General features: G+C 39.1%; 1 protein-coding gene across 1 annotated transcript in view; it reads right to left on the bottom strand.

Moving 5' to 3' along the window:
- The window catches only part of LOC101859684, a 48,332-nt gene that overhangs the window by 19,084 nt on the left and 15,518 nt on the right, over nt 1-13,730 (bottom strand). The window contains exon 2 of the mRNA XM_005090902.3: nt 3,786-3,930. Coding sequence (XP_005090959.1) covers nt 3,786-3,927 — 142 coding nt within the window. The 5' untranslated portion in view covers nt 3,928-3,930. The remainder of the gene's footprint in view (nt 1-3,785; nt 3,931-13,730) is intronic.

Raw genomic sequence — 13,730 nt, 5'->3', positions numbered from 1 at the left:
TCAACAGCAGGCTCTATGCGCTTTATCATCATCATCATCATCATCATCATCATCATCATCATCATCATCATCATCATCATCATCATCATCATCATCATCATCATCATCATCAAAATAATAATAACTTTCACATTAGATAGCATTTGTGTGCAAGCTCTATGCGCTCTACACTCTATTATTACCCCTGACGACCTTAGTGCACTCAGAAGGGTTTCCTTGATCTGAACGAGTGGGCACATTAGGTTTGAAGTAGTTGACATGATGTCATCATCTATTGTTAAAGCAAACAATGGATGAGCAATGGGTGAGTATCGGTGCAGTGTCGAAAACATTAATGATGCGTGATTCATTACAAAAAAACAACATTGCACAACATTTTTAGAGTCTCTGTCTTCATAACTAAATGAATTGTTATGCCTCATTGATACGTGTGAGGTAGAATATGCTACCCAATTTGCACTGACGGCTGTTTCACTACACACTAAAGATGGACAACACACTCGTAATAATAATGTAAGGAATCTTGACGGAATTAGGCGCTCGTCATAATAATGAAATCAAAGAAACAGGCATTTTTCCACCGGTTTGGGAATTATTATTACATTTTTCGAATTTAAAAAAAATGGTTGAACACCTTTTATGTCCATTTAGAAACAGTTTTGAGGGGGTTGGTTTTACTACAAAACGTTGATTAAAGACACAAAAAGTGTACATTTTCAGCTTCTAAGGAATCTCTAGCTATGGAGGTCGGCATACTTTGGCGGGCATTTTCTCTCTAACTTTAGGTCTGAAACCAGGCAACCCCACCACCTTCAATCCCAAATATCTCGACTTCTATTCAAGATAGATGGATATTTTTTTTTTCGTCACAAGCAAGACAAATGAAGAGACTATAAGATTATAAAAATAATATATCCATGTACCCCAAAACTGACGAGCGCCTGATTCCACCGTGCCATGACGCATAATGTACTTATAACCAGAACCCCAGTTTGCACACAGGCAATGCCCCCTAGACCTTCCATTGCCACTATGTTTTGTCTTCGTTGAAACACATGAAGAGTAAATTAATAAACAATGATCTGAAATGAGAACTAACTTCGATCCATGCCTTCTTCTTACATCTTGCCAACATTGAGGCACAGCACAAAACACAAAAATTTCTTCAGAACATTTGGTCTACAGTTTCATAAATTTTAAAACGGTAGTCTTTTGTTAAGTCAAGGCCTGTTACAGATGTAAAATACCTCTATATTAATAAACAACATTCCCTTATAAAGCGGCCTCACATAAAATAATTACTAAAAGTGACATGTATTTGTGATAGTCCCAAGCCTACGAGGGGAAATGGTGGAATGGTATATGTGTAACACCCTATTAACACTATTAGTTTATTTAAGAGGCAGGACCTCAAAGTTTAACGTCCATCTCCGAGAGGACCAGGCCAAGTGGGATATTCGTTTAAAGTGCTTTTCCAAGGATACAATATCGGACCCAGCTCAGGCTCGAACCCCCGAACCCGCAATCTCACGATTACAAGTCCGGTAGCCTAACCACAAGGCCAACGACGCCACCAAACCTAGGAAGGGAAATGGTAAAAATGTTCGCCTTACTTTGTTCGCACGTTCAGAGAATGGATACTTGAACTTGTACTTAAATACGGATCAACTTTCCGCAAGAAAAATGTTTCGTTTGATGCCCTTTGAAATGGGCTTTAAAATAACCCAATACGTTGAGATCTAAGAGTAAAGGTGTGATCGTAATTAAATCAGGTAACAGCACAAAGAGATCGAGTACACTAACTCAGAAACATGTTCGGCTTTTCGAGAAGTGTACAGTGCCAGTAGCAGCTCATTATGTGCTCAAATACTAACAAGCTGACAAGATCGTTAGCTGACTCTAGCCGGGTACCCATTCATATCTTGTCTTGTTTCAGCGAGAAAAAAGCTGGTAAAGTGCGTTTCACAAGGACACAATGTCGGTCAACCAGCGGGATTTGAACCCATGAACTGACGCTGTACTTTGAAGAATTGTGAAATCAGCATACTAACATTACCCGTACTCCTACCATGTAATCTATACGCTGGTAGCGTACATTTTTTCATAAAAGTGAATCTCCTACAATCAACATTAACCCATTTCACATTTACATTGTAATGCGTTTCTGCGAAACCCAGGGTTGAATCGTTCAGTGGAGTGTTTTCATTTTTTCCCTTCTATATATTTTTTCTTTATTTAATGGCTGAGAGATGGTTGATTCTTCATAAGAAGAAACAAAAATAGAAATACTGAAAGACTTAAAGTTTCGTGTCTGTTTAATGGTTAAGTTCACCATTCGAGAAGTCCGTATTGTGAAAATGTTATAGTTGCAGCGTATGATCCATTACCAAATAGCACAACATTTCCAAAACCCTGCCTTGACATTTTAATAGGATACTATATCTTTACCTCAGAACTACAACGTTCCATCTGACATATTTGGTCGTTTCGAGTTACTAAGATCAATATGTCAGAAAGCAACAAAAATGCTTTATCTGCTCGATCAAAATTATAAGAATATTCGGAGTCGTTATCAAGAAATTCAAATAACTGCATTAAAAAAAGGCTTGACATGTTGTGAAACTAAAAAAAATTGATGTCAGATTTCTCAAAACTAGGTATTGAGCAGACAACTTTGTAATTCTATTTCTATAGTAGCAATATGGCCCCAACCCGGGTCAGCCCTGTCATGAAGGGTAAATTGTGTCAAAAAGGACGTAAAACATTCTCAATCATTAAACAACTGTTCCTGATGTCTGTATTGTATTTGTCTTATCTCCGACCAGCTGAACTGGACTATGGATGGTCTTTTTCGTAAAAGTTAGGTGCTTAGCTGTCGCACGCTGAAGACCTGACCTCGATTTCCATTAGGGGAAGACTTTTTTATACAGTGTCTTGGTCTTTCTCTGGGGCACTTGTACCTCTCTCAACCAGGACTGGCCCTTACCGGCAAGGCCAAAGCCCAGCTTATAAGCTGTTTTAATAACATAACATTATGTTTTGATGCTAGTGTAAAACTCCATCGTTAAAAAAAATGAAACTGACTGGACCAAATTTTCCACGATGTATATTTGGAGACAATGTGTCATGAGTAGTAGGGCGAATAATAATATTTTATTGTCACTCAGCTTTAAAACATCAATATTGCGAAGCTAGCAAAGAGAATCACTGTTAACACCAAATACCCATCAAATTCTGACTGCTATCAGACGTCTATCAGAAGTGCAGGTTTTATGGAAAAACGAATAGCAGAAAATCAAACAATGTAAAATAATACATTCATAGCTTTTTGTGTACGGACTATATTCACTCATTGTCGTGTGTGTGTGAGTGCCTTTGTGTGTGTGTTTGCGTGTGTGTGCGTGTGTGTGTGCGTGTGTTCGTATGTTCGTACGTGTGAGTTTGTGTGTGTAAGGAAGGGGGAGGGAAAAGAGAGAAAGAGAGAGTGTATGTGTATATGTGAGTGCACGTGCGTGTGTGTATATATCTGTGTATGTGAGTGTGTGCGTGCGGGTGTACGCGAGTGTGTGTGGGGGAGGGTGTGATGATAAGTACGTGTGCGTATTATGTATTTACCATGCTGCTGCCAATTTCTTAGTGTGGAGATCAGCTGATTGCTATCTCAACTTATCCATTTCTAAAATCAAAGAGGGAAAACAGAAATCAGGATTGAGATCAAGGGAAATGATAAAATGAGGTCGTTTGACCATTTGTCGCTGCAAGTAAGTGGAGTGGGTGCTACTAACCTTTGGGGAACTCCACATTGTCTGAGCCTTGCTCCCGGTTTTCTGCTGGTGCTTCTTCTGAGAACTGGCAGTACGTCACTGCAAGTAATGACGTAAGGAGTATCACACTTGTGACGTAGTTTGCAGGTTCCAGGCAAAACATGATCTGAATGAAACAGTGAATGAGATTTTTTTAGCTTCAAAAGTAGAAGGGGGAGTTGGGGAGGGGGGAGATAAAAAAAAAGCTAGAGCGAGATAGACTAGATAGAGGAATGGAGACAGAAGAGAAAGTGTGAGAGAGAGAGACAGGCAGACAGACAGATTGACAGGGATGAGTGAGGGCAGACAGACAGATAAACAGACATACAGAGAGAAGAGATAGGGATAGACAGACGGATAGACAGAAGGGGGAGGAGGAGGAGGGAGTGGAGGGACGAGTAAGTACTACTAAAAGAGTAAACGGATGACGGTATCTCAAAACAATTAAAGCTTTGGGTTTGCGACAAAAGAAGGAAATAATTGTTTCGTTGCTGGGACCAGATGGCCAACGTGATACATTGATCCTGTTTTTCAAATAGCCAAGTGGTCTTTAAATCCTTTTTTGAAACCCACACTTTGAGAAATAACGTTCTAGAGATCATTGGTAAGGTTTTGGGATCTGGCTCCGTAGTCGTTGTTGAAAGGCAAGCTTAACTAATTTCGCCCCCCAGCACATGTGGTGGAAAATACGCGTCTGTTTGTTGGTCTCTTTTTTTCTTTTTTTTCCTTAACGTTTTCTTTTTTTTTTTTTTTGCTTTTTTGGGGTCTTAATGAGTATGTCTTCTTGTTGCTTTTTTTTTTTTTAAGTTTCGCACCCCTTTCTGGAATGCCTATTAATTAATCTCATTTATATTAGACAATAGGGAACTATGGGATGTAAGAAAACAAGTAAAAATTCATTTTTTTAAAATTTCAGAATAAAGATTTTTTGTTGTTTGGGTTTTTTTCGACATTACCTAGGGTGCGGTGGCGGAGCGGTTAGTGCGCTCGTCTCCGAAGCGGAAAATCTGGGTTCGAGCCTCGGTTCGGACATGGATATTTTTCGCCCCCTACTGCCCACCCAGCAGTAATGGGTACCTGACTTAAAGTTGGGGAAGTAACGGCGGCATGGAAAGAAACTTGCCACCGAACCACAATATGCCGAAGGCTCAGGAAGTTGTCTCACTGACAAGGCAATCCCCAATGTCCGGATCGGATGTGGGAACAACCTATCTTTACTTTTTGACCTATCTACGCCAGGACGCAGCACAGTTTCTTTGACAGATAAAAATATAATATGTTCATTTTATTGCTCGTTCTTTGGCTACGTTTAGTCTAGATTTCTTCTAGTCCGAGATCTTTATCTCTTTTAATGATTCACAAATACTTGTAATTCCATTTCAGAATGAGCATGGCAATGGGCGTGATAAAGCTAACGCCAAATTCCTACAGGATAAGACGAAAATCAGCGGACAAGAACAAAAGAAATTCTGAAACCTGGTGTAACAAAGCATTACTTCGGGTCTTCCGGCCAGATAGGGCTCTTTGGGGAAAAAAAAGAAAAAAAGAATAAAGGGAAAAAAACCGGGGTTTTCGATTTATAAAACAATAGTCCGCAAAAACACCCCCCAAAGAATTCTGTGAAACCATTCGAATTGGAGCGTAAAACCTCTGAGAGAGTTCTAAACAAAACTTTAAATGTAGCACACACCTTAACAATGGTTATTCCTGTCACTTATGGGCGAAATGAGGATCTTGTACTTGTAAAGACTGAATTTGAAGTTCAGATTCTTTTTCGATAGCGTCATTATTCTGACGAAACTTTAAAGAGATCGATTCTTTAGAGGGATTTAGAATTCAAAAATCCACATTGTTGAAAATGTTGCACTCTTCTCGAGTGTATTCGTACCCGAATTGCTTCATTTTAAACGGTCTAGTAATAATAATAATAATGTTAATAATAATACTGATAATAGTGGACCTACTGATAATAAAAATATTATTAATAATTAATAATATTAATAATAATAATAAGAATGATAATATTATTATTAATAATAATAATAATAATAATAATAATAATAATAATAATAATAATAATAATAATAATAATAATAGAAATAATGTGACTGTATATGACTAGTTTATGCAAGCGACATGGGAGAGCCCAGCTCCTGACAGACCCAGCTGGAGAGCAGCAGTCACAGTGGGCAGCAAATCATAACATGACGCTTCACGAATAAGAAATACTGAAACCAAGACTGAAGCCCCAAATCTTCGCACAAATTTTAGTGGAGCTTTTAAAAAAAATAATATTTAGAATGTGGCAAACATTTTTCTGCCAGTATTGGTCTCATCGGCTACAACAGAAGCCACAGGTCATCATAACCGTTAATTATTTAAATGTCCTTATTAGCTGGAGAAATATTCTTCTTCTCTGCTGATGTGCTGGTCATCCTCAGATATTGACGGACGAGCTATTATCATTGTGAAGATTATAGTTATTAATAAAATGATTATTATTAAGCTTATGATGATGATGATTACTATAATGATGATGATGATGATGATGATGATGATGATGATGATGATGATGATGATGATGAAAATAAATAATAATAAATGGCATTTGTATAGCGCACATCCCCGCTCAACAGCAGGCTCTATGCGCTTTACACTATATTATTACCCCAGCAGACCATAGAACACTCCGAAACATTCTCAGCTTCCCGGGTAGCATACAGTGCAAGCAGCTGATTAAGCGCTCAAACACTAACAAACTGACAAGATCTTTCGCTGTCTATAGCTGGGTACCCATTCCCACCTGGGTGAAGTGAGGAAAATTCGTGTAAAGTGCCTTTTCCAAGGACACAACGTCCGGTCCCTGACGGGATTCGAACCCACGACCTTACGGTTGCGAGTCCGAGAGCCTAATCACTAGGCCACCGACGCCAATAAATGATGATGATGATGATGATGATGATGAGTAGTAGTAGTAGTAGTAGTAGTAGTAGTAGTAGTAGTAGTAGTAGTAGTAGTGGACTACTACTGTAGTACATCATGATGACAACTCCCCACCTTCCCAACGCTATTTCTTTTAAGATGTTCTTGACCAAAGATACTTTTTGTGTTCACCACACCGGTGGGTGGTTGGTAGGTGCTCTGGTGTAGTGTGCTTCTGCTCTTCTATTAAACATCTATCGTCCTTACGTCCCTCCATGTCTTTTTTGTGTGTATATTACTCTCTTGGAAAAAAGTATAATCTTCGACACTTATTTGTCCTTATCGTGTTGAAAATGCAGTACAATTCTTACTAAAACTAAATCACCACACCTGAAGACGCCTGAGCAAACGTCGTTCATCTTTCTGGACGTGGGCAGTCGAATGGAGCAGAGGTTTTTGCCTTAGCCTATATGTTTGGATGTGGTCACCATAACAGTAACAGCACCAAAGAGAAGGAGGAGAGACCAGGACGACCATATTTGATAGGAATAAGGAGCACACCACAGTAGAACACCCGCCAACCACCCTAATGAATAAGGCTTAACACATACAATTTTTGTCTAGCAGTTTAGGGAATCGGTTTCATACCGTCCGATCGCAATCAGAAAATCTTACTATGTGCATGCACGATGAACGGCAGTAACCTGTCTCTGTCTAACAAAATAGTATTCAAAGACAGACGTATAGGGTGACATTCCCCCCCCCCCCCCCCCACGGTCACACACACACACACACACACACACACACACACACACACACACACACACACACACACACACACACACACACACACACACACACACACACATCACACACACGCGCACACACACTCTCTCTCTCTCTCTCTCTCACACACACACACACACACACACAGTCACACACACACACACACACACACACACACACACGCGCGCACACACACACACACACACACACACACACACACACGCACACACTCACTCACACACTTCCGGCCATTGTCTAATCAAGCAGTTGTGCCACAAAGATGTCTACAGGAAAAAATTGTGTGCTAATTATATCTCCAGGCCAACAGTGATTGGTTTGTGAGCTATGGGGTAATTTCATTGTCCATAGTCACATGTATAGGTCATCTGTGCTTCCTCCCAATGTCTCTATTACAGTGGAAGATTTTCTCAAGGGATGATAGAGAGGTACGCAGTACGCGTAGAAATAGAGGAGAGTACGTGACAGAATAGTACCGAAATAAGCGCTTTGACGTCATCAGCAAAGGCTAGTTATCGTACGTCATCCCTTCCCGCCCTACCGTTCCCGTTTTACTCCACCACCCTCCCCTTTTTTTATTCCCTCTCCTCGTTTATCCCCCCCCCCCCCTCACCCCAAATTACACCAGATGATTACCGGAAGTTATTTGTATAACGGCAGGTCATGTGTGAGTATGCCGTTCCGGGTGGTAGGCAGAAACTTTTGTTAGGGTATTGAATCATAAAGTCATACCGAGGAAACCTGGATCAATCAGTAGTCTCTGCTTCGCTCAACCGTGGCTCTGAGCAATAAAATTGATTTCTGCCGACGACTGTGGGTAAACAGAAATCATTGAGCTATTCTTGACAATGCATGATGAACCGGTTGATCTTATCCAGAGCGTCCTTGAATTCGGATTATTTTATAGAACTCTTAATTTTAGTGAAAATCAGGAACGTTTAATTTCATCTATTTATAATTTTATAAGCCCACCTCTTTTATAGGAAAGGTCCTGCTTTGGTGAGTTGTGGCGTTTGTGATGACTGCAAGTTGTTTGCTATTGTCATCTCTACCTTTCTCTCTTTGCCCCTGTAATCTATTCGCGGTTGCGTGCTGGATCTATAATTTCTTTCTCCTTCACTCTTAAAGGTTGTCATCAATTTATGGTTGACGAATTATATGTATTATGTCATGACTGCTAGCTATTGCATCGTCCACCACCCCTTGTTGACTAGTGAGCGTGGAAGCGCAGTGGTGTGAGAGAGCAAAATAGAGCAGGGGTTATTATTAAGAAATTCGAGTTCATTGCCTTCATGACCTCAAAGTTCCTCCTTTTCTGGTTTTGATGACATTTCATCGGTTTAATAGTTGTTTTCGCTTTGTATTGGAGTTTTTGTTTTACGGGGCTAGAGAGAGAAAGGGGGAAGGGGGAGGGGGTGAGTGGGAGGGCGTGAGAGTAAAAGACATACAGACAGACACAGAGAGAGAAATAGATAGACCGAGAGAGATAGATTTTCTTTTTTTTCGGTGGAAACAGTCGCGTGTCTAGTTATCTCAACTATTCAATTTAAAAAACGAGTACTTTACAGACGTAATTTGTCCATTACTTTCTCCACTCCAGTAAAACTCATTCTTCTACGCTGCGTGTTCCTGCAAGAACTGTGAGGTAGTCGACCACCTGTTCTTCAACCGGCAGTGCACCTGATTTCTACTTAGAATCTATGTGACCGTTTTTCTTAGGGATTTTTTTCCTTCTGTGTATCAATACTTTTAATCAGTTCAGATTGCGGAAACGTTTGTCAAGTCTCAATTTGATATGATTTCAAACATTTGAGGGCGGTCATGCCTTTCCGTCTTGGAGGGCAAAAGCTATCATTTGGGCACAATTTGATCAAAATCTCGAAAAAAAACAAAAACAAGCCAAAGAAATAAAAACAACAACAGCAACAACAACAAATAAAGCAAACAAAGACCAATTACTCATTTATAATGAAGCAAAGAAAAAATCAGTTTGGTAGCGTTCACAGCAAGTTCTACCCCTCAAATGTATCCAATCATACGATATAAAATTGAGGTTTGACGAAACTTGTCTTCAATTGCCCCAAGGGATAACTGTCGAAGACCTAACCTTACACTAGAATTCTTCAAACGTTCTATCTGCTCAATTCCTAGTTTTGAGAAATTTGACGTGAGAAATTCGGAGTTTCACTATCTGGTCCTGTCAAGCATTTTCGAATGCAATTCTTGAATATCTTGATGACAACTACGAATAATCTAACCATTTCGATAGATCAGATAGTACATTTGTTTCTGACCTCATGGTCTAACTCAAAGGGGTTGAAAAATTAAAGTCAAGAAGAACTTTGTAATTCTTCGGTAGTGCTTTGTATTCATCTTCGCTTCTGTGAATTTTGTAGTGACGTGCCGTGCAAACCTTTCGAGCGACGACGTTTTACCCGAAACGAGGGTTGCGCGTTTTTCATTGTGAAAATGATATATCTAAAGTGCAGAACAATGAGCCAACAACTACATTGTAAAAGTAGACTTACGTTTGATTACCTTTGTGAATGTGAATGTGTGTGTGTATGTGTGTGTGTGAGTGTGTGTGTGTGTGTGTTTGCAGAATTGAGTGGGGGCTGCCTAAGAATGTATGTGTGTGTATATGTATGTGTGTGCGTGCGTGTGTGTGTGTGTGTGTGTGTGTGTGTGTGTGTGTGTGTGTGTGTGTATGTATGTGTGTATAAATATGTACGTGTTTGTGCTTATAAGTCTATGTTTGTGTCTTTGTGTTTTCACATGTGTGTGCGTGTGTGTGTGTGTGTGTGTGTGTATGTGTGTGTGTGTGTGTGTGTGTGTGTGTGTGTGTGTGTGTGTGTGTGTGTGTGTGTATGTATGCGTGTGACGCGGATGGTTTAGAGTAAGCGGTGTGAGGGAGGACGATTTGCTTGTTTTCGCATGTCTCACGCCCTATTAGAAACACTAAAACTTTAAAAGCCTTATCCAATACTATGAACTTAACGGGACAAAGATTTCTACACTCGACCACACTGAAACAGTCCATCCATGCGTCGGTGAAACTGTTTTATGGTTTTGGCCACAACTTTGCGAACCCTAGTGAACTTTGTTTAAGGTCTGGTGTTATTTGAAGAAGCAGCTCTATATTATCGTCTTCATATGAAAATTAATCTCACGATCTCTTGGGGTAGATAATCATAATGCTTAATATTATACAACTGATGCTACTTAACATGATACGAAACAATAATGTTAGGCATTGTGATGAAATTAGCCGCTCGTCAAAGAACGAATTAAAAATGTTAAAAAACAACATTGTTCTGGGTGTTGGGCAATTATTTATTTATACTTTTATTAATTTCTTTTTATCAACACCTTTTATGCTTGTTTATGTCTGTTTAGAAACGCATTTCTGTGTAAAATGAACTAAAAAAGCTTATGGCATAACAAAATATGTAAATGCACATTTGGCGGCCATTTTCTTGCTAATTTAATTTTACCACTGACACCAGGCTTCAATCGCAAAAAACTCAACTTCTATCTAAGATAGATGGGTATTTTAACTAAAGCAATACAAACAGACAAGCTTTAAGATGGCATCAATAACTCCAAAATATGCCTATAAGCAGTCGAGCGCCTGATTTCACCGCGTCGTTATAAATAATGATCGTGACACGGATGAACACGAGTGTAATTTTCCGTTTTTCAATAATCAAAGCTGAATCTCTGAAGAGTACGATGTTGAGAACGCTAGCTAATGGAATAGCACATTTTCTTTCAAGTGAGCTTATTTTTGTATACAGACAATTAATAACAAATTACCAGTCTTTTGTTTTCCGTAAAAGTTTGCAGAAGTTTTTTCCATATCTTTTTTGTTGTTGTTTTTTTCGTGTTATCTTTTTAGTTGAGTATTGTTTCGAGTAGGCGTTGGTTTGTTTGTGAGTCGCTATTGTGGTTGATATTACTGCATTTATTTATTTTTACTACGCCACCGAATCCAATCTCCTTTTGCACTGGCTCGCTCTCCATTTTTCCCCATGCCGTTCTAAATCCACCCACCATGCCCTCCAACTCTCTCCCCCTCCTCTCTTTCTCTTTTCTCTCGCTCTCTCTCCCTCTCTCTCTCTCTCTCTCTCTCTCTCTCTCTCTCTCTCTCTCATTCTCTCTCTCGCTAAAACATACTTACTCACACACACACACACACATACACACACACTGACACACAGATACACACTCAAACACGCACATACACAAACACACACACACACTACACACAAACACACACACTACACACACACACAAACACACACACACACACACACACATACACACACAAACACACACACACACACACTGCACACAAACACACACACTACACACACAAACAAACACACACACTACACACAAACACACACACTACACACACAAACAAACACACACACACATACACCTTCTTTCTTTCTTTCGTTTATGTTCCCCTCCGATTTATTGAATCATCTATTGCTTTAACACAGAGGAGCGCGTACAACACACACACACACACACACACACACACACACATACACACACACACACACACACACACACACACACACACACACACACACACACAAGCATGTACACACAGGCAAACAAAAGCGTGTGCATAGAGGCACTAACAAATCGTATCATCAGGTTATGTCCTTCCTACAAACATCCATTAACTGAAGTTCACTTCTGCGTCCAGGAAGATAGAACAAAAAATCCAACTGATAAAATGAATGATCAAATGGCTAACAGTTCTAATGAATTTCACCCTGATCTAATTGATTTCCTTTCTTGTTTAGTTTGATGAAAAATAATATGCTTAGCAGTGCAGAAAGGACGCTTTCGAGGCCCAGACATGAAAAATACAAAGTCATGGATATATTTTTGTTGTAAAACAGTAATTCACACTGAGTTACAAAATATTTCAACAAAAACAACAACAACAACAACAACAACAACAACAACATCAACAACAACAAGAACAAAAACAACAACAACAACAACAACAACAACAACAACAACAACAACAACAACAACAACAACATCAACAACAACAGCAAGAAAAACAACAACAACAACAACAAAACAATACCACCGCCCACACGTAAACAGCACCAAAAATTTTCAGGGGAACTAAACTTAACAAAAAGGACAAAAGAATAAGAAAGACAAAGTTTTTGATTTATTAGAGTTGCACGGTGCTCGCAACTGCATGAGGTCATGAGAGCGCGCGAAACACAAGTTGGTTGCTTTCATAACAGTTATTAGCAAGGCTTCCTTTTGTTCAATGATCTGATGATAATGTTAAAAAGTCGTGGTATAAATCTGATTCTAAAAATGAAAATGTACATACTATCAAAATAACAGTATATTACATTTTTTTTGGGAAAGGCATTTGAGCAAGAGTTCTATCAAAACTGTCACCTCTACAATCCCACCACCTCCCACCCGAAGGAAAAAAATAGGAATATTTTAGTTCTCAACCCCCCCCAGCAATTTGACTGTGTTTGAATCAGAACAGGGTAAATGAACTACTTTTACCACATAAGAAGCTACCCTACATAATTTGGAATATAAATTTTAAAGAAAAAATCCCCCACCCCCCTCCAAAAAAATGTGTTTTAATGACAGAAAAGGCCCGTTCTGGTCTCTTGAGGACATATTATGTCACTGTGACAGGTCGAAAGCATGGCGCGAGAAAAAAAAACAACAACTACTGTAAACTGTTTTGTTAATTGTTTTATTTCCAGGGGTTCATGTTTTGCACGTTTCGCTTTTTACAAAGATTTTGATTCATGATTCTTTTCATTAAAATCTCGCGAATAACTTGACTACTCTAATTTCTTTGAAAATCGAAAAAACAAACATACAAAAAAATCTTTTTTAAAATTTAAAAAGCGGTAAGCGGTATTTCATAAACACTGCAAGGAGGATCGTGCGACTAAACTAAAAAGAGAATGAACAGTATACCGTATTAGGGATTTTCAATAAAGATGCTCCATTGAGAATTCATAAAGATACCAACTGAGTTGACGACGGTCAGCCATTACTGAAAATAATGTATGCCTTTCCTTCGTTTTGTTGCTGTTGTTGTTGCTGTTGTTGTTGTTGTTGTTGTTGTTGTTGTTGTTGTTCTTCTTCTTCTTCTTCTTCTTCTTCTTCTTCTTCTTCTTCTTCTTC

Source organism: Aplysia californica, unplaced genomic scaffold (assembly GCF_000002075.1).
Source record: "Aplysia californica isolate F4 #8 unplaced genomic scaffold, AplCal3.0 scaffold00023, whole genome shotgun sequence".
NCBI classification, from domain to species: domain Eukaryota; kingdom Metazoa; phylum Mollusca; class Gastropoda; order Aplysiida; family Aplysiidae; genus Aplysia; species Aplysia californica.
The sequence above is the reverse complement of the archived record's forward strand: the minus strand, read 5'-3'. Positions and strand labels throughout refer to the sequence as shown.